General features: G+C 42.4%; 1 protein-coding gene across 3 annotated transcripts in view; it reads left to right on the forward strand.

Moving 5' to 3' along the window:
* Nucleotides 1-18,971, forward strand: part of RALY (RALY heterogeneous nuclear ribonucleoprotein) — a 433,843-nt gene that overhangs the window by 147,741 nt on the left and 267,131 nt on the right. For all 3 annotated transcript variants that reach the window (XM_025210750.1, XM_025210751.1, XM_006029297.2), the window contains one exon: nucleotides 4,113-4,203. In XM_025210750.1, coding sequence (XP_025066535.1) covers nucleotides 4,113-4,203 — 91 coding nt within the window. The remainder of the gene's footprint in view (nucleotides 1-4,112; nucleotides 4,204-18,971) is intronic.

Below are 18,971 nucleotides of genomic sequence, written 5' to 3' on the forward strand. Positions count from 1 at the left end.
AGCACAGATTCCCCATCATGCAGTGCTCCCCTGCTTCTCTGATCCCAGAATTCACTGCAGTCTCTGCTTCAGGCTTTCTGTTCTCCATCTCTCATGTAAATGAATGGTCATCTGGTTCCATCTCAGATGCAAATGAGACCTAGGGCAATTGTTTCACTCTTGTCACCCTTATCTGGAGGATCTTAGGTGTGTCTCTCACTGCATCTTAATCAGTTTCGTTTAGGTAGAGGAGGGGAGGGGGTGGGGGGTGAGTCCTTTGTGAGTCAGACAGGCTGTGTCCTGTGCCAGGGTTGCCCAAGAACACAGAGCTGAAATGTAACAGAACTTCATCTGGTTCCAACTTGCCCAACTTGTCACACTGTCTACATCTGCCTGTATCTGCAGCCTATCTTTAAGCATGACCATGCTTCCCCATAACTTGGTGTCGCCTGCAAACTTGGTCAGTGAGCTCTTCACCCCTGCATACAAATCATTGATAAAGATTTTGAAAAGTATTGAACCAAGCACCAACCCCTGTGGTACACCGCTGGCCACTTCTCACCAAGACAACGCAGATCCATTCATGAGGACTCTCTGGGTCCTTCCCCACAGCTAGCTTCATACCCACCAAACTGTCTTGCAGTTAATCCCACAATCCTCCAGTTTTCCTGTGAGAGCATTGTGGGATACCAGATCAAAGACTTTTTGGAAATCAAGGTATACAATGTCAGACTCCTCTATCTTATCCAGGTGGTGAGCTACCTGATCATAACAGGAGATGAGGTTGGTAAGACAAGACCTACTGCGATGAAGCCATGCTGGCTGTTATTCATAATCCTACCTTCTGCAAACCTATTGCACAAAGACTCCTTAATGAGTTTTTTCCAGGATTTTCTCTGGGATAGAAGTTAGGCTAATTGCTCTATAGTTACCCAGGTCCTCCCTCTTCCCCTTCTTGAAGATGGACACAACATTGGCCCTCTTCCAGTCCACCACTCCAGAGTGCCACAAGTTTTAGAAGAGTTTCTCCAGGGGCCCCACAATGACTTTGGCCAGCTCCATTAGCACACTTGGATGGAGTTTGTCTGGTCCTACTGACTTATATATGTCTAATTTCTTTAATTGATCATACATCAGTTCTACAGCAATAGTGGGGAGGTAGTCGTTCCTGCCCTGCTCATTTTGTACCCTATGTGGCATGGTTTTCCCCTTGGCCCAGTAAAATATCAAAGCCAAGTAGTCATTCAGAAGTTTAGCTTTCTCCTGAGTGCCATTAACCAGCTGTCCTGAGTTGTTGAGCAATGTTCCCGCACTCCCATTTGTTTTCTCCCTGTTCCCTATGTAACTGAAGAAGGGCTTCATGTTGTCCTTGATTCCTGTTGCTAATCTAAGTTCAGTCACCGCCTTAGCCTTTCTAATTTGTTCCCTACAAGTGTAGGCTGTTGTTGTATAGTCCTCCTTGGGGCCTGTCCCCAGCTTCCATTGTTTATACACCTCTTTCTTCTTTGTTAGGAGGACCATGAATTCCCTGTTTAGCCAAGAGGGCTTCCCAGCCCTTCTAGTACCTTCCCTCCCAATGGGAATGGATTTCCTTTGTGCTTCAAGGATCGTGTCCTTAAGGAACAACCACTCTTCATGCACTCCTTTCACCTTCAGTCCCAAGTCTCTCAGTGCTACCCCTACTAGTGACCTGAGCTTGTTGAAATTTGCATTTTTGAAGTCCAAGACTTCAACCCTGCTATCAGATTTGTCTACCTTGTGACAGACAGTGAATGTGATGGTCTTCTGGTTGCTGTCACCCAGGCTACCCTCTATATTTAAGTCGGTCACCAGGTCACCTCCTTTGGCCAGGACAAGTCTAGGAGAGCACTACCTCTGGTTATCCTGTGCACCTCCTGACCCAGGAAGAGCTCTTCAATGCAGATCAGGAAGGAACGTGACCGGTCTGACTTAGTCAAGTGTTGCTCCCAGGAGGTGTCTGGATAATTGAAGTTGCCCATGACGACCATGTCCCATGCACGTGCGGCCTCTGCTAGTTCTTGGGCAAACTCTAGATTGAGTTCCTCCCCTGGTTTAGTGGCCTGTAGTATACTCTCCCGGTCCCCCTCCCCCCTCCACCTCCTCGGCAGCTTGACCCAGAGGGTTTCAAGCCGCTCTTCTTTGGAGCCAATGTCAGCCTTCAAGGAGGTGTACTGCTCTTTCACATAGAGAGCTACACCTCTACACCTCCACCTTTCTTCCCTACCCAGTCCCTTCTATGCAGGGTGTAGTCCTCTATGGCTATGCTCCAATCTTGTGAGGAGTCCCACCAGTTCTCCATAATTCCTACTAGGTCATAATGCCCATCAGAAAGCAGGAGGACTAGCTGCTCCTGCTTGTTCCCCATGCTCTTGGCATTAGTGTACAGGCACCTGAGGCCTCCTGTTGAGACCCTTGGCTTCTTGTCATGCTGAAGGAGAACTGTTCCCTCAGCTCCCACAAGAGTGGCTCTCCTAGTGTCCCTATCTATGGAGCTTTCTTGTACATCGGTCCCTGGGCAAGCTCAAGTCAGTGTTTCCCCTTCCCCCAGCAATCTTAATTTAAAGCCCTATCTAGAAGATCAGATACCCTGGCTGAGAACAGGGGCTTACCTCTCTGTACGAGGTGGATGCCATCTCTTCCCAGGAGTCCAATCAAAATTTCCCTCAACAAAGCCATCAGAATCTACAGATCATACATGCATTTATCTCAAAATGTGGTAGACCTCATCTAGTGCACTATATGCCCTCATGGAAACTACATGAGTGAAATCAGACAAAACAACTGTGCCCGGGAATGAATAATGGTTGTAAAAAGATAAAGCACAGACGCACTATAACACAGGTAAAACATTTTTCACCAAAAAATCACTCCCTCTATGATCTCACAGTTCTAGTGCTCAAAAGAATTCTCCCTGATGCCTTTACAAGAGAAGCACAGGAACAGATATTCATCGGCATATTAGACACTGAGCATCAGGGACTTAAGACAGACAATGACTTCATGGTACATTATAATCTTCCTGATACTTGCTATCCCCTGCAATTCACAGGAAATAAGGACCCAACTTAACAAGCTTTTGTTCCATCTGGTATTTAGCTCAGCTGTGTCTGCTTCTGTCACAGAAGCCTGAGGAAGGATACTACGGTAACTGGAAGCTTGCCTATGTCTGTACTAATCATACAGTCCAATAAAAGCTATCACCCACAAGAATTCTTGTCTTTCTAATAAGTTATGTCTCTTTATGTGGCACTGAAGTGGCTACAATACTTTTTGTTTTGGGATGTGGTATGTACAAACCAACCATAGTTGGGACTATGGAATTCACGATTGCATGATTTTTTGTGGAAACCACAAAACTAGGCATTCTCCATGATTTCAATGGGCTCACCGAAAAAATAAAACAAAAATAAACCCCTCACTGGAAATAAAATGCTGGTTCCCCAGAAGGAGGAAACAGTCTTCATGACACTGTGGCCTGGCCATGCAGCCCACTGGGGGGCAAGGGAGGAGCAGGCTGCTAGCATGAAAGATTGCCACAACAAAGGGCTGTCAGCAAGATGGCTTCTGGCCCCACTCCTTGCTGCTTATTGGCTGAGAGCACAGCCTGTTGTGTAGCCCCGCCCCCCAAAGTAAAACAATTGGTGACAATGGGCAGGGATGCGTGGTGGGCAGCCCTCACAACCAATCAGTGGCAAGGGGAGGGGCCTGTGGTGTCCCTAAGTCAATCAGAGGCATGTGGGAGGCTCCCCCCACACAGCTTGTGAAAATGGTAGCTGGCCCCAGGATCTACCTGTGAAATTGGCTGGCTGCCTCCTTGAGTTAGGTAGACACCTAACCATAGTGCCTCAGTCCTGAAGTCATGGCTGAATGATGCCCAAAGTGAATCTGTATCCTCCTCTGCTATAAAGCTGATCTCTCAGACTATAGCACCTCATGATATTTAGATCCCAGATTCCTGTGTTTGATTCCTGCAGACAACCTGACAAGGTGCAGACATCAATACATTTATTTCCTATGCAGAATATGTCCACTCCTATGAATTGAGGATTTGAGTATATTGTCTTATCTACTTACCGTAACTGGCAGCAATTTCTGTCTTTTGGTTTTGGTAGGCTGAAGCCAAGTCCATCAAGTAGCAGAGTACCTGCTCTCAGACCAGTAACAGGAAGGATTGACAGACCCCAGTGCCAAACACCATTCTCGGTAAGTACCTGATCATATCTTAAAGTAAGGTTTCAATAAACTGAATGGAGTCCAGGAATATATATATATTCTCATGTTGCCATATTTCTGGGGAAATGCAATGGATTACACAGTGGGAGTTTTAAACTATGTTTATAGATTTCTGAAATGTATACATAAACTTCCCCAAGGTTTTTGCTTACTTTAGGACTATGGCATTATTATGATGTGTACAGTGCACAATACAATGAGGGGGTCCAAAGAATAGACACAATGGAAATGCTTCTGTTCAGGGAATGCATGGGTGCTGTAGGGCTGGAATTGTTCCAAAAAAGGGTGCATGGGGTTGATCTGTGGCTTACTGCTTTCTTCACACTGTCTAGTAGAGCAAGGCACATCTGGGAGAAGATGCATCTTCTGAAATGGTGGTAGCAGGACTGCACTACTCTGGTATTTCCTGGAACATTAGCAGGTATATGCTAGCTAGAAACACTGTGCCTCCTAGAGCTCACATTAGTGTAATACTGTTCCACTTTGCTCCCAAGTAAGGAAGCATCTTAAAGAAACAGTGGAGTCCTTTGCGTTAGGAAGGTAACCAATAATTGCCACCAGAAAAGGCATTTTCAGGACAATGATTGAGGTAAAGCTAGTAATGAAGGTATGCCTTCATGGTGATTAGCAATCAGGGATGAACCTAGCTCACTACAGAGCCCTGAGTTAATGCATCCTCACTGGTGATCACTATTTTGTGTGTGCCCCTAGGACTTCTAGGCCACATCCCATCATGCTTTGTGCTGGAATAAGTTGATCTGCTCTACAATTTTTTCCCAGTGAAATTCAGAGGAATTTGACTGTCCTTCTCAGCATGACAGGAACGGTTGGAAAGCAGTGGAGGACAATTAGCATTTCAGTGATTAGCTTGCATCCCCACTGCACAGTGGACAGGTTTTCAGCCAAGTGGAAATAAAACCCATCCCACAGTTGGGACAGCTAGCCTGAGATGAAAGTACCATGTAAGTAGAGTGAGAACATTTAATGAGTGGACAGAAGAAGGATTAGGGACAGTGCCTAAGTAAGACCTTAGTCTAACACTCTAGGGAAGATGCATCTTACCTGTCAGAAAAGCCTGGTCTGGCTTCATCACTGTGAGAAAACAAAGGCAAAATGTGCAAGTGCTTCTTCAGTACTTACTCAGACCTTAGTTAGTAAAGCTGCCCTCGGCCTGGGTCAATCCAGGTCAATCCTGTGTTGGGCAAACTCTTTTTGCCTTCAGTTGGAATTTTGCTTTAGCAAGAAGCAGAGTGAAAACTGAGAAGGGACGCCAGGATTTCATCCACTTGGAGCTGTGCCTGACTGAAGAATAGCTTCTGAATTTAACTCAGATCATAATTCTGTGATTATGTTAGTATGGAGGCAGTGTAACTTTTGCAACTATGGCCTTTCCCTAGCAGTGACAAGTTCCTTAACAAAAGGGTAGAAGCAGGTCATTTTCAAATTCCATTAGGTTTATAATAGTGGTATAAAGCATTTGTTCTAGTCATATATTGTGCATGAGGTTTCACTTTTGAACTCTGAAGACAGAGATGAACCTCTCATTGCATGGATAAGACTTATACTGTTGATGTATGTACCTCAAAACCTCCAGATGTTCCATCAGGTAAGAACAGAACATTTCAGATGCGTCTCAAGGATTGCACGCTCTTGCATTTATCCAGAAGTGCAAAGTTTTATGAAACTGAAAAATAACTGAGAGAAAGCCATGGAATTTTTTTCAAACCTGAAAGACTAAATGAAATTAATTGCAAATGTTGGATCTGTTTATAATTTAGAAAAATCCAGTTTCTACTACTAAATTAATAAAACTTTTCATATTAGTGAAAATGACAAGACACAAAGTAAAACTGAAAAGTTCCATTAAGTAGCTATATTAAGCAAATGACATAACAGAAGACTCACTTTTTAATGAATGAAAGAAGTACTGTGCTTTAATCTCATACTTTAGGCCAGGGGTTGCCAACCAAGGGTACGTGTACCCCTGGTAATACTTGGGAAGGCCCCAGGAGGTACGCAGCAGTAGTGCGGAGAAGCGGAGACGCTTCCAGTTTCTCCGGTGGCACTTCCAGTTTTGTCTCTGGTGCTCCTGGTTTTGCCACTGCACACAGGAAGCCCCCTCCCCCCACACTCATTGATCAGCTGCTGGAAGATGCCCCCGCCCTTCCCCCCCCCCGCCCTGCTCGTCAATTGGCAGGGGGACTCCCTGCTTCTTGACTGGCTGGTGGGGGTACACCAACCAAAAAAAGGTTCAAAGCCCCTACTTTAGGCTTTAGTTAAACAATTGGAAAAGGATTCAGCAGTATGGAATAATACTATCAGCAACTGTTTGATTCGAATTTAACTTTAGTCTAAATGTGCATTAAATAACCTCATCTCTGGAACATCATCTTCATACACAATATCTAGTACCTTCTATGTCCCAGCACTCCTGAGCGTCATAATTGAGATGGGTGGCTTTTGTTATTCATTGACTGTGAACAAAACTATAGGGACCTGAACACAACAGAGCTTGGAACTGGGAAAGTGCTTAGTGCCCAGGGGTCTCCTGGCTCCTGAACTCTTCTGGCTGAATGTCACATCTTCTACTGCAGAGCACTATCCCTCTCTTTTTATTTCTCACTCCCCAAAAAAGAACTCAGAGTTTATAAAAGTTAATTCCGTTGAGGCTTGTGAAAATGTGATTATTCTGGTAATAGTGAAAAGGTAATGAAAATACCAATTTTCTGGCATTACAGAAAGCACGATGAAAATGCTTTTCATTTGGGCAACCCACAAAAGCAGATGAAAGTACCTATCATTTTGGTGATCCAGAAAGGTAGCTAAGAATGCCAATCGTTCTGGTAATTTAGATGAGACCATTAGCCTAACAATCCAGGAAGGGTCATGACAGTGCCCATTGGTTAGGGCTATTGGCACTGTTAAGAACTTAGATTTCTTAGTTGAGTCTGGATGAATAAAACAGCATGTTTGCCCTCTTAGAAGCCATTAGTGCCTGTGAGCTCAATCATGGTGTCTAATCTCAAATTAATTCAGACTTTAATCACTTGTTCAGGTCATTTATCAGCCAGGGCTCTTCCTGTCCTTCCAGGATTAGTACATCACTCCATAGCACCTTAAGCTGTGGCCTGCCAGTGACCTTCTTAGCAGCCATACAGGCAGAGGAAGGAAGGGATGTAACACATTTCCTTATTTAAAAAAGACACCGAGAAAAAAAGTTACCCATGTCAAGCTTCTGAGCAGACTCCTGCCTGCAATTGACATTGAGATGCTTCAGTTAATGAACATAGTAAGGCTGGTGGTTGAGGTAACATGATTTAAGAATAAGAGTTAATAGACTTGTGTGACGGAGTCAAGAAAAGCTTAACAGAATGGCTGAATTACCCTTCTGTGCCTCTGAGATCTTTGTCAAGGAAAGGAATGTGCAGTAGGATAATAGATGTATTTGGAGTGACTACAAAGCTGTAATTCACTCTAGGGGCTCCAATGATGTCATAAACCAGGAGAAAACAACTTCAGCACTTTAGGAATAGAAGCACTGAACAAAGCCTTGAGAGTGAATTTAGCTTTGTATTGACTCCTGGGCCATCAGTGTTATTTATAACATACACTGCACAACTTTAACTTTTCAACAGGAGTGGACAAGTACTTTATACCCTGGCCATCTAGCTGCCTGCAGGCATTCTCCATCTATGCCATGTACCAACAGCTAGGTTGGGCACTGGCTTCTGCCATATTTTCCATTTCCCCCTAAAGTGGCTTTGATAGGCGCATGTGATTTTGCAATGTAAAAACTAGATTTTGAGGTACTGATTTTACACATGTTTTTGCAAGACCTTAAAAAGGAACCTAATTAATGTGTTTGGATCTACCTCCTATTTAATGGTAATTAATTCGCGTTGCCTGATATTGTTCTTGGAGTACTTAGGTTAGTAGGGAGGAGTTGAGCAAAATGAAAGGAAATTGTCAAGTTGTTACAGAAGGATGCTGAGAGTCAGAGGTTCTAGGGTCTGTCACTGGCTTAGCCATCTTTTTCACTGTATGGCTTTGGGCAAAACATTTGATCTCCTTGTGCACTTCTATTTGTGAAATGGGGACATTCATGGCAATAAAGTGACTTTTACATATTGCACAGTATATTCAAGAACATATTAAAAAAAATCAAAATAGCCCTTACAACATTTTTTTAAAGGCAAAAGGGGAAAACATGATAAAGTCCTGCTGTGTCCACAGGAATATTCTGCAGAGTCACTGCAGAAACTTGACAGCAACACTACTTTTATATTATATCAGGAGCAGACACTCCAGTCCAAAAGGGAGCCTTTGTGGTAAATTCTGTACAAGCACAGAGGCAACAGTCCCTCCTAGAGAGGACTGGCATAAAGGATGAACTCCCTGCCTTGCCATCTATAAAATAAAGCAACTAATGCTTCCATGCCTAAGGTGATTGTGAGGATAAGTAGATTTAGCACATGAGCACCCTTTGTGTACTGGGGCAGTAGTGACCCCATTTCTGATCCTTTTTATAGATTAACTTGGAAACCTGACTGGTTTGCAGTGTTGTTTTGGTGCTAGGCTCAGGATCAGTGTGGGAATATTTTGTATGAAATAATAGCATGAGTAGTGTTTAGAAATATTCCTGGTAATAATATATTTCTGACCCATCTTCCGTTTCCCTGTCATCTCTCATAATTTATATTTTCTAGTCCCAAACTTCCCACACGCATTCAAAAGACATAATTCTAAGTGTAGATAATTCTGTCAAGTGAGAGGGTATGGAAAATCTGAATCTGGATAACATCAGTTCTGAGGGCAGTCAGGGAAGCAGACTGAATTCAATGGCAATGAGTGCTTTTGGAAATGACATCCTGTACATATCCATGTTTTGTCACTGAGGTCAAAGTCTCTCTCAGAGAGATTTCTGGATCTTTGATTTTCCAGTGTCCAAAGGTAAGATGCTGTTGCCAAAGCTCACAAACATGCCTTTAGAGATGGTGAAAATGAATGTTTATCTCTCAGTGGGTGTGTCTACGTGTTCCTTAATGCACCTTAGTTACAGCTGATTCAGTTTAGTACTTGTATAACCAAGTACTTAATCAATGTGCAGTAACCAGTGTTACTGCATAGTAGCAGCATACGTTTTAGTGATGCTGTTCAGCAGCAGCTTAATAATACTGAACAGTAGCATATTAGCACTGTTTTTACCATGACATGCTACTGTGCAGTATTATTAGGCTACTGCACATTTAGCATCTCGCATCATGCCCAGTATTTCCTTTAGATATTTTTGGAGTTGAGGAAGTATGGATTCAGGTTGTGGAACAACTAGCAAGTAATTCTTTTTACTTTTCCCTACCTTTGTCTGGCCTGACACCATGAGAAAGGAGAACAGGAGTAATATTGGAAATTTTTCACCAATGTTTAGACCTATATTGTGATGTGTATGATACATCCACATGCAGAGAAAAGTGCTTTTCTCGCCTCTTATGACCTTAGTAGAACTGCCAAAAGTTTTCTAATGGGATGTTTTTTCTGCCAGAAAATGCTGTTTCAAATAAACCAAACCTTTCTCTGGGAACAATATTTCATTTTGAAAAACAAAAAAAATCAAAATATTCTGTTTTGACATTTTTAGAGAAGTGTGTGAAGACAGAAGAGGGAATTCTGGTTCTCACACAGCTCTAATGTTGAGGACGTCTACTTAGGTCTTAGGTCTAGGTGTGCAGGCCTAAGTGGGGCTGCACAACTTTGTGTTTCTTCCCCACAGAAAATCAATGAGTGGGAGCTGGGAATGGAGGCAGGTCTCCACTCGTATCCCTTATTGTTGACTGCAGTAGCTTAGTCAACTCAAGGAAAATTATGCTCTAATACTGGTATGTCCAGTAGTAAATTACTACCCCTTCCAGGACCAGGGAGGAAGCACAGAGGGACTAGTCTCTACTAGTCTCACTGTCTCCCAGAATTGCTCACTGGGCAGTGCAGTTTCCACAACCCCTGACATTCAGTGCTTTGCTAGAATTCAGACATTGGCTCTTTTTTCTTTCTTTCATTTAATTTAAATATATGATAGAGCACTTAATGCTCTAGGTCCCTGATCCTGCATCATTAAAGTCAATATGAGCTTCACCATTGACATCAGTGAGTGCATGGTCAAGATCTACATGCCCTTTAGTTGGTTCAAAATTATTTCTGAACCTTTTCTATTACCATACAGCATTGATGTGGGGAAGAACACACTTGTATCAGTTCATACAAACTGAGAGGACACTGACTACCTACCTACAGGCTGTTGGCAGTTAGAAAGGGTAGGACTAGAGAAGACAGTAAAGTTTCCCTGTCTTGAAACTTTTTAAATTTTCAAAATATTTTTCCATCTTGAATGGGATGAATGCAAAAACATTAAAAAACATGAAAGAGAGAAAATGAGAGACAAACTGTCCATCCCAGACCCCCACCAATTCAGTGTTCAGGGAACATTTCCCACACCTTTGTTTTGGGAACGGAGGTTTAGTTCCCTGCTCAGATGGAGTGATCTTTACCATCAGTCACTTCATAGGTAGGGCATGCTCAGTGTAGTCTATTGGAGCAGTTCCACCTTGTATACAGAATTAACTATTCATTGGATCACAGAGAAAGTCTGTGGTTCACCACTCAGACAGAGCCAACAAGACTGATTTAGATCTATTTCATTCAGTGGCTAAGATCTGTTAGGCTTTGCTTAGCATGAGTCTTATAATAGAACAACTGGTTTCAGTTGTCTCTTGCTGGAAATTTTTAAAAGCTCAGTTCCTTTAATTTTTCTTCCCCAGCCATACACACATAAAAGACCTAATAAGTCAATACTTAGATAGTCACTGAGATGACCTGTGGTGTTGTGTGGACCTAAGGATTTCTCCAGGGCCATCAGCACCTCCGTTGTCAGGCAGCAGGTCAGTCCATTATTTCTGGTTGTCAAATCCTGGGATTCAGCCACCTCACTCTGCTGTGGTTGTTGCTTGTCTAAGCCCTTCTAAGGCAAAATGGCTGACTCAGTACCCTTTACTTCCCCTCTTTCAGGGATATGAAATAGGTGTCAGTTCTTCCTCTTTACTACATGTCTGCCTGGAGTGACAACCTGATACAGTGCAGGGCTACCTCCTGTGATACCACTCCTGTTGTGACCATGGCTTTCTTTTACAGAGAAACGCAATGTCATTATCACAGTGTATTAGCAACTCCCAGAACCCCAGATCACACTGTGCTTTTGTTTTGCCTTATCTGTCTCTTTATACATCCACAGGTCCCCAGTGACTAAAATCATTTTCTTACAGCTCAGGCAGACATGTTTTCAGTTTTCTGCTGAACAAAATGTCAGCAGGTGACAACCCATGTTTCATTGGTGCTGTCCTGTGATTTAACAATGCTAAATATGGATCAGAGTCCTACCCCGCAGCCTTTTTAGTTAGTGCTTTATTATTTTGACATTGTTTTCCACCAGCTTGTTGAATTGGGGATAACAGGAACTAGCAAAAATATGCCTAAATCTCTACTTCACTGCAAACCACTTAAACTGTTGTCCACTAAACTGTGGCCCATTATCACCAGAACTAGCAAAAATGGGATTTTATATACCTGATCACCTGTTTAGCTGCAGCATCTCTTGGTAAGGCTATCTCAGGAAAATAAAAGTAGTAATCTAAGGCAAAAAAAAAAAATCCCCCAAGGGATGTTTATAAATCTAGTCCTACTTTGCACCAGGAAGCCAATTGTTTGCAGCATTTATAAGCTGTAAAATATACAACATATTTATTTCGGGTTTTTTTGTTGTCTGTGTATAGGCAAAGGGTTCTGTCTTTGTCACCTATTTTAGCCACTGCTATAGAGTGAAAGGAACTTTCCTAGAAATTGGGCTCTTTTAGCTTTATTATAACCTCTGATGAAAACTTAACCCCTGGAAAACATCCTCAAAACCTTTCTCAATTATATTGGTTCCCTACCCCTCCAGTAAGTGTATCTGTTCAAAAGGACAAAAAGTTTGACATGTTTTTAACTCAATTACAGGTACTTTTTTCCACCTGACTGTAATGCAAATTGTATGTTTTTCTCTTTATTATTTAGCTATAAATCTGGTTCACATATTCTACTGTGAGCCCTGAGTTTTACCCTTTAACTCTTTTACCTTTACCTTTCAGTACCAATGTCACTGTTTCTGGTCCCCAAGTTCCTTGTACATTTATACCCAACTTAAAATTAAATAGTTATTTCTGTTTCAGGTTGATAGTCCATTCCCCTAATGCTCCATTGCAGTCAATTGCTCCTCAGAAAAAGTCCTCTGAAAGAATGTGTGTTATTATCCTCAGTGTCCTCATTGGGCATGCTCTGTTGGTACTCAGCTACTCTTTTGAAGTGACATGAACTGTTGCTTTGTTTTGCAGAAAGCCAAGGACTTCCTTGGCTTGTGCTGTTTTTTATGGACTACAGCTTCAGTCTTCTATATGCCTAAGGTGCCTTTCCTTAAAGTATTTTAGATTTTCTATCATGTCCATAGTGCCAGGGTACTATCGACCTTCTACAGATTTCATTCTAGACTGAGTGAATTAGTTTGGAAATTCTGACTGTTTAGCCAAAAGTTAATACTGGACCTTCCAGTAGTCTCTCTGAGTGCTTTTGTCCCAGATCCCAATCCTGATCTGGACTCTTACCATGGACTCAGTTAATCTTGTAGCCCCTCTCTCCCATCCCTTCTCTCCCAGACCTTGCAAGATTGGGCTGTTCAGCCTCAGAACATTCATAAACTTGTCCGTATTCTCACCTTTTTGTACTTTCTGTTTAAAAACACATTCCTGATATTTTAATTTGTTTTTACATGGAATGCAGTATTCCTTAAATTTCCATAATTCAGATTTATACTACACCTGCACTGGCTGAGCTAACTGAAAACTAGTACAAACATCTAGTGCTTCAGAAAGAGCTGTTGAAAGCAATAAAACTGCTTTCTGACTGTCTTCCCTTTTGCTCATGCCCCTTGTTTGTAGATCCAGGGTGAAGTACTCTTTAAATCATTTACATCTGTTCTGCATATTTCCAGTGCTTCACATCTAGTGGGAACTGTTCCATTCCAGTCAGGCCATTTTTTTAGTTCATTTTATTCCTTGTACAGTCTGGTGTTTGGTGGTTGCTCAGGGTCATGAAGACTGACAGGGTCTGTTTCCTTCATCCTCTCTGTTCTGACAGGTCAGTGTTATGTAACAATAAGCATTACACAATACAACAACTAGCTTTGATCATCTATTTCAAGACAAGGTTTGTTTCTCTGTTGTTTTTCTTATAGGTGCACTTCCTTACACTCCTCAACCCAATGGTTAGGGGACTCACATGAGATGTTAGAGAACTAGGCCTAAGTACTTGCTCTGAATCAGGCAGCATATGGACTGAAACGTCAATTTCACACTTTGCAGGTGAGTGCTGTAACCACTGGCCTACTGGCTGTGCTAGTCTTTTTAACCCTTTTTGGCTTTGACCAGAAATTCTGCAAGGACCTGAAAATTCTCTCTCAATGACAGTTTTACCCAAATTGATACATTCGTATAAAAAGTTTCAAAGTTTTGATTAGCTGGATTTTCCAATAGGAAAAGAAAACATAAACAATTTCTGACCATACTTAGAAAGATCCCAAATCAAGAAAGATCTAGAAAGACCTAAAAAAATCTAGAAAGATTTGGGATCCAAGGAAGTTTTGATTTCATCATAGAAAGATGTGTCGATTCTTCCAGCACAATTTGGGTACAGATTTGAAGACCTCCATTATTTGGAATAGGTTTCACCTGGCTCTTGGCTTAATTCATTTTAAAGACAAGAGGGGCAATTTGTAAAATTCGGATCTAGATTTCATCATCTAGGAATGAGAAGTTGATTTAAGCCCTCCCTGCTGTTGTGATGTTTTCTGAAGTAGAGAAGGAGGAGTTAGATGGATGAACATCAAGTAAAATTTGCTCTGTGCCCTTCACTGTACCATAGCTGATAGGAAATTGTCTAGCCACTCAAGTCATCATGGTAAGAGTCTTGAACAGCAGGTGGTGTTCAAGCACAAGCATTTGTCAAGATCAAGTTGAAAGAGAAGGCACACTGAGGCACTGAGAGATAGAATTAAATCACATTTGCAGAAAGCTTTGAAATAATCAAATAGAAGATGCCATCGAATCGTTAGATATTAGCTTTATTTATTGGAATTGTTTCATTCATCCTTTAAAATATCAGGCATAACAATATATAAATCAAAGTGAAGAAGCAAATAGCCATAGTGAAAAATACTGGGTGAAGTTCAGGACTGTTGTGAAGATTGATGAAAGTCATTTGTCAGTAAAGTTAATTTTTGTAAGAGTGAAACTGACTCTTATTGGGCGTTGTCTACATGACAGGTTTACTGCAGAGTAGCTTAATTAGCTTTGCAGTAATGTCCTCCAGTAAATGATGGGGCTGCTCCAACCTGGCTCAACATCCTGTTCGGACATTCAAATAGCATGCCCAGGACCAATAAATTGGCATGGCATGTGCTGGAGTTTATTTTTGCATGTTAATAGCATGTGCGGATGCAACCACAGAGTCTTTGGCAGAAGTTTAGCCATTTAAACTCACTTCTTGTCATGCACATTATCCTACTTTAAACATAGACTCAGAACCTGGCCTGTTCATGCTTTTATAAGGAACATGCACACTTGCAGAGTTCCAAATTCATTCTTTGTTTAACTTTATTTACTTCATAAGTTAGGGTGTGGTGGCAGAGAGCTTTAGACATCTTAGAGTGGGTGCAGAGGTACGAGTTTGCTCTAGACTTGGAACAAAGCCTCCTCCCCTTGACCTGGCTGTAAATATATATATATATATATATTTACATAAATATATATAATATATTATATTATATATATATTTAAATAAATAAATATTTATTTATTTATAGGCTTTGTTCTATCTATACATATATACATATATACATATAGATCGATGATAGAACAAAGCCTATATAGACATAGACATAGACATAGATAGATAGATAGATAGATATACACACACAGTCAGGTCAAGGGGAGGAGGCTTTGTTCTATCTATCTATCTATCTATCTATCTATCTATACACAGACAGACAGACAGACATCATCATTTGGGCTTAGAAGTCAAATGTGATACCAGTTGCATTATCTCCCTACATACTTTACCCAGGACCATCTATGCTCAGGTAGGCCTTTGACTTCAAATAATGTGTAAGCAAAAACTAAAGTGGGGCTTCAGGTGCTGAGGTATTTTGCAAAAGAACATGGCTTGTTAGGTAGAGCTCTGAGTGGATATGCATAGTTGTCAGCAAGCCTGTCAGCAAGCTAGCTCAAGGAGGCAGAGGGTACAGAGTAAATGATGTCTGTCTGTCTGTCCATACCCTTATCCATGCCTCAAGGTTCAGTCCTAATTCTGATGCTTGTATCTTTAGCATTCTAAGGAATGCATCTTTATTTACTGTTAGATCTCAGTTAGCTTCATCCTGCAAAACTAAAATGGCCCCCCTACACAGGCACACTGTACGCTGAAGACTGTACTTGTAGGGAGTGGGTGATAGAGGTTTGTGAATAACTGAACCACTTGGGTCCCTCTAACAAGGCACTTGATAGAACTTCGCATTATAGAATGTGAAGAATAAGAAACTGTACTTAGAAGCTGAAAATCCCATAACTATTATCTAAATAGTAATGGTCAACATTTTGGCACGTCTACAGGTTGGATCCCACACAGCATCATGCCCTGTTCACCTAAATTCAGCCTTATGCTGCCTTACCCTGCCTGGATCAAGCCCCATGCACCTGGATCCCACCTTCCACCTCCCAGATCCAGAACTGTACAACCCATATCCTGCCCTGTGCTGCCCAGATTGGGCCCCACACCACCAGATCCTGCTTTGTGCCTCCTGGACTGGGCCATGCACTGCCCTAGCCCCACACACCAGGATCAGGCCCTGTGTCTTGGCCATCCAATCTTGTGTGCAGGGCCACACTGTCCACCCATGGCCTCAGAAATATGGCAGCTGTGAAGCAGCAATTAACACTGCCACCACTTTCCCCCTACCCAATTTTCCAAGTTGTACGGAGCTCTGTGGACCTGATGATATGACTCCATGGGTTGGATCTGGCCCGCAGGCTGAGTGTTGAGCACCCCTGACCTAAAATAAGGACATGCAAAGACACAATTACTATCCTTTGCAGGGAGTCCTCATCCAAGGATTGCCTACAGTCCTGAACTAAAAAGAATCAGACAACAAACAAGGTGATATATTGTGAGTTCAGCGCCAACCACTCTGGACACTGCTGTGTTGAGCTAACAGTCATTTATTATTCTAACTCTCTGGAATCATATCCAGGGGGATCTTAACAGTTGCCCTCAGTCTATGTATGCAGAACTTTTACTTGCTCTGCCTCTGACTTGACCCCGTCCAGTCCTGTGGAGGGAGAGGAACCAAGGATGCCTCTGGCTCCTCATGGCAGAGAACATGGAGTCCCCAGTGCTGCAAAATTGCCGCAAGCAAACTGAACCCTGCAGTGCTGAACATGAGGGCTTTGGCCTTCAAGGGACAGTGCAAGGAAAAGACAATAAGACACACCAGACCTGCTTTGTTCTTAGACAATGAAGTGGATGATTTCCTTAGTCTGCTAATTTACTTAGAATAGCATTGTGCTTGTCCAGTTAAAAACAATGCATGAGCGGGGAGGCTGCTCTGATGCACTGTAATTACAGTGCATCAGGGCAGACTCTATTAATCGAGCCTGCTGGCGCATGGTACTTACTGTGCTCCAGCTAGACTCCGTATCTTGTGTATTAGCGTCCTCGTATTACAAATGGTGGCAGGAGTGCTTTATCTAAAGCTCATTCAACAAGCTTTAGATAAAGCACCCCCACCACCATTCTGAAGTTCAGGGGGGATGATACATGAGATGCTCCAGGCACATTAATTACAGCAGCTCTCAGAGCCACTTTAATTAAAGTGCCCCTGCCCACCCTGATCCCCAAGCACATGTAAAAACTCCCTATGTAACTTAGAAAATTAAGATAAACAAAATAATGGTTTAGAAAGCCTGTGCCATGAGTATGATTAGAGCAAGGGTATACAGCAGACACGTTTAGAACCAGCAGTGAAGCCCATGTCCTTGGCAACAGAACACTATAATTTGCCATGGCAATTCCAAATAAAAGATATGTCTGAATAGAAGGTATACAGTTATGGTTTAGCCCTTTGGAATTACACGAGGTATCATTCTATTTCCTTTTTAGTCATCCAAGTGGGGATTAAAGCATTTATATGTAGGTAGGGATTGTTTTTCAGCAATGTGACCCCTTAAATGGATGCACACACTATATGCACAGACAATACACTGACCTGATGCATAGGTAGCTATGTGCATGTGCCCCTTATAGACAGACCAGTCAAAAGCCTGAAAATGTAGGCAGCCCAAAACTGTAACTAGTATGCGTTAAAAGATAAGGAGGGCCCTTTTATATTTCAGCCCCGGTATGAAAATTTGGGAACATTTGGGACATTTGCTTGTGAAGTCAGAGACTGAGGTTATAGGCCCCTTTATCCAGAGGGTGTTTGAACCTGCATCCCTCTGACTTCCCAATACAGTACTCTCACCACTCCATCACAGGTCAGGCAGTAGTCAAGAGTTTTTGTGGCATGCCTTTTGAAGCTGGCCCCTTAGGCAGCCAGGAGAGGGGGATATGTGGGGCCAGAAAGAAAAGAGTAAGCGCAAGACTATGGCTCACTGAGGCGGCTTCTGGCCTAGACAAGAGAAAGGCCTGAGGAGGGCAGTGGTTCAGCTTCAAAAGGTGCACTAGAGGTGGGCCTGGTGGTTAGAGCATTGTACTAGAAAGTCAGAACAGGTTCATACCTCTTCTGGGAAACAGTGCCAGAACCTGGGTCTCTGCCTTCCAGGACAGTGCCCTAATTACTCAGCTACCAGGGCTAAGACTTGGATAGGCCTTACTTCTCCATTTTGTTTCTGGGAATAACACTCAGGTATGTACATAACACATTTGTCTATGCAACCAAGAAACAGAATCCCTTCCTGAATATGAGAACCAAAAATGCTAGTTAGTTAACTAAAAAGCTGCCACTTAGATGACCACCAAGAAATAGAATGCCACTGCAGGAACGCTGTTTTCAGTTCATGCCCAGATTTCAAGGCAACTCTGAAACTCCCAGGTGGAAAAGCCCCTATATTCCTTTCCTCCCACGTTTATTCCATCAGTGCTTACTTGGCTTTGGATTTAAAACTCAACAGTGCTGCTGTGGAATCACGTTTTCAAGTTAGAGCCAATCTCTCACAATGAACTTCTATTCTCCATGACAGATCCTTGCATAGGTGGACTAGCATGGGTCATTCCAGTTGAGTTCATAGACTTATCGCTTTGACTTTAACCAAGTGTCTGTTGAGGTAGCACTTACATTCTTGTTGATGCCAAGCTTGCATTGCTGTGATCACTGTGAATTAGTAGACGATGAGTGGAGAAAGATGCCAATTAAATGGTTATGAATAGCCTGAACAGGCAGAAATTCAAAGATTTCTGAAACTGTGGTTCCCTAGTTTCATAGTTTCATAGTAGTTAGGGGTCAGAAGGGACCTAAATAGATCATCTAGTCTGACCCCCTGCCACCGGCAGGAGCACACACTGGGATCACACAACCCCAGGCAGGGGGTCCTTCAACCTCTTTTTGAAATTAA

The sequence above is a fragment of the Alligator sinensis genome, unplaced genomic scaffold (assembly GCF_000455745.1).
Source record: "Alligator sinensis unplaced genomic scaffold, ASM45574v1 scaffold690_1, whole genome shotgun sequence".
Classification (NCBI taxonomy): domain Eukaryota; kingdom Metazoa; phylum Chordata; order Crocodylia; family Alligatoridae; genus Alligator; species Alligator sinensis.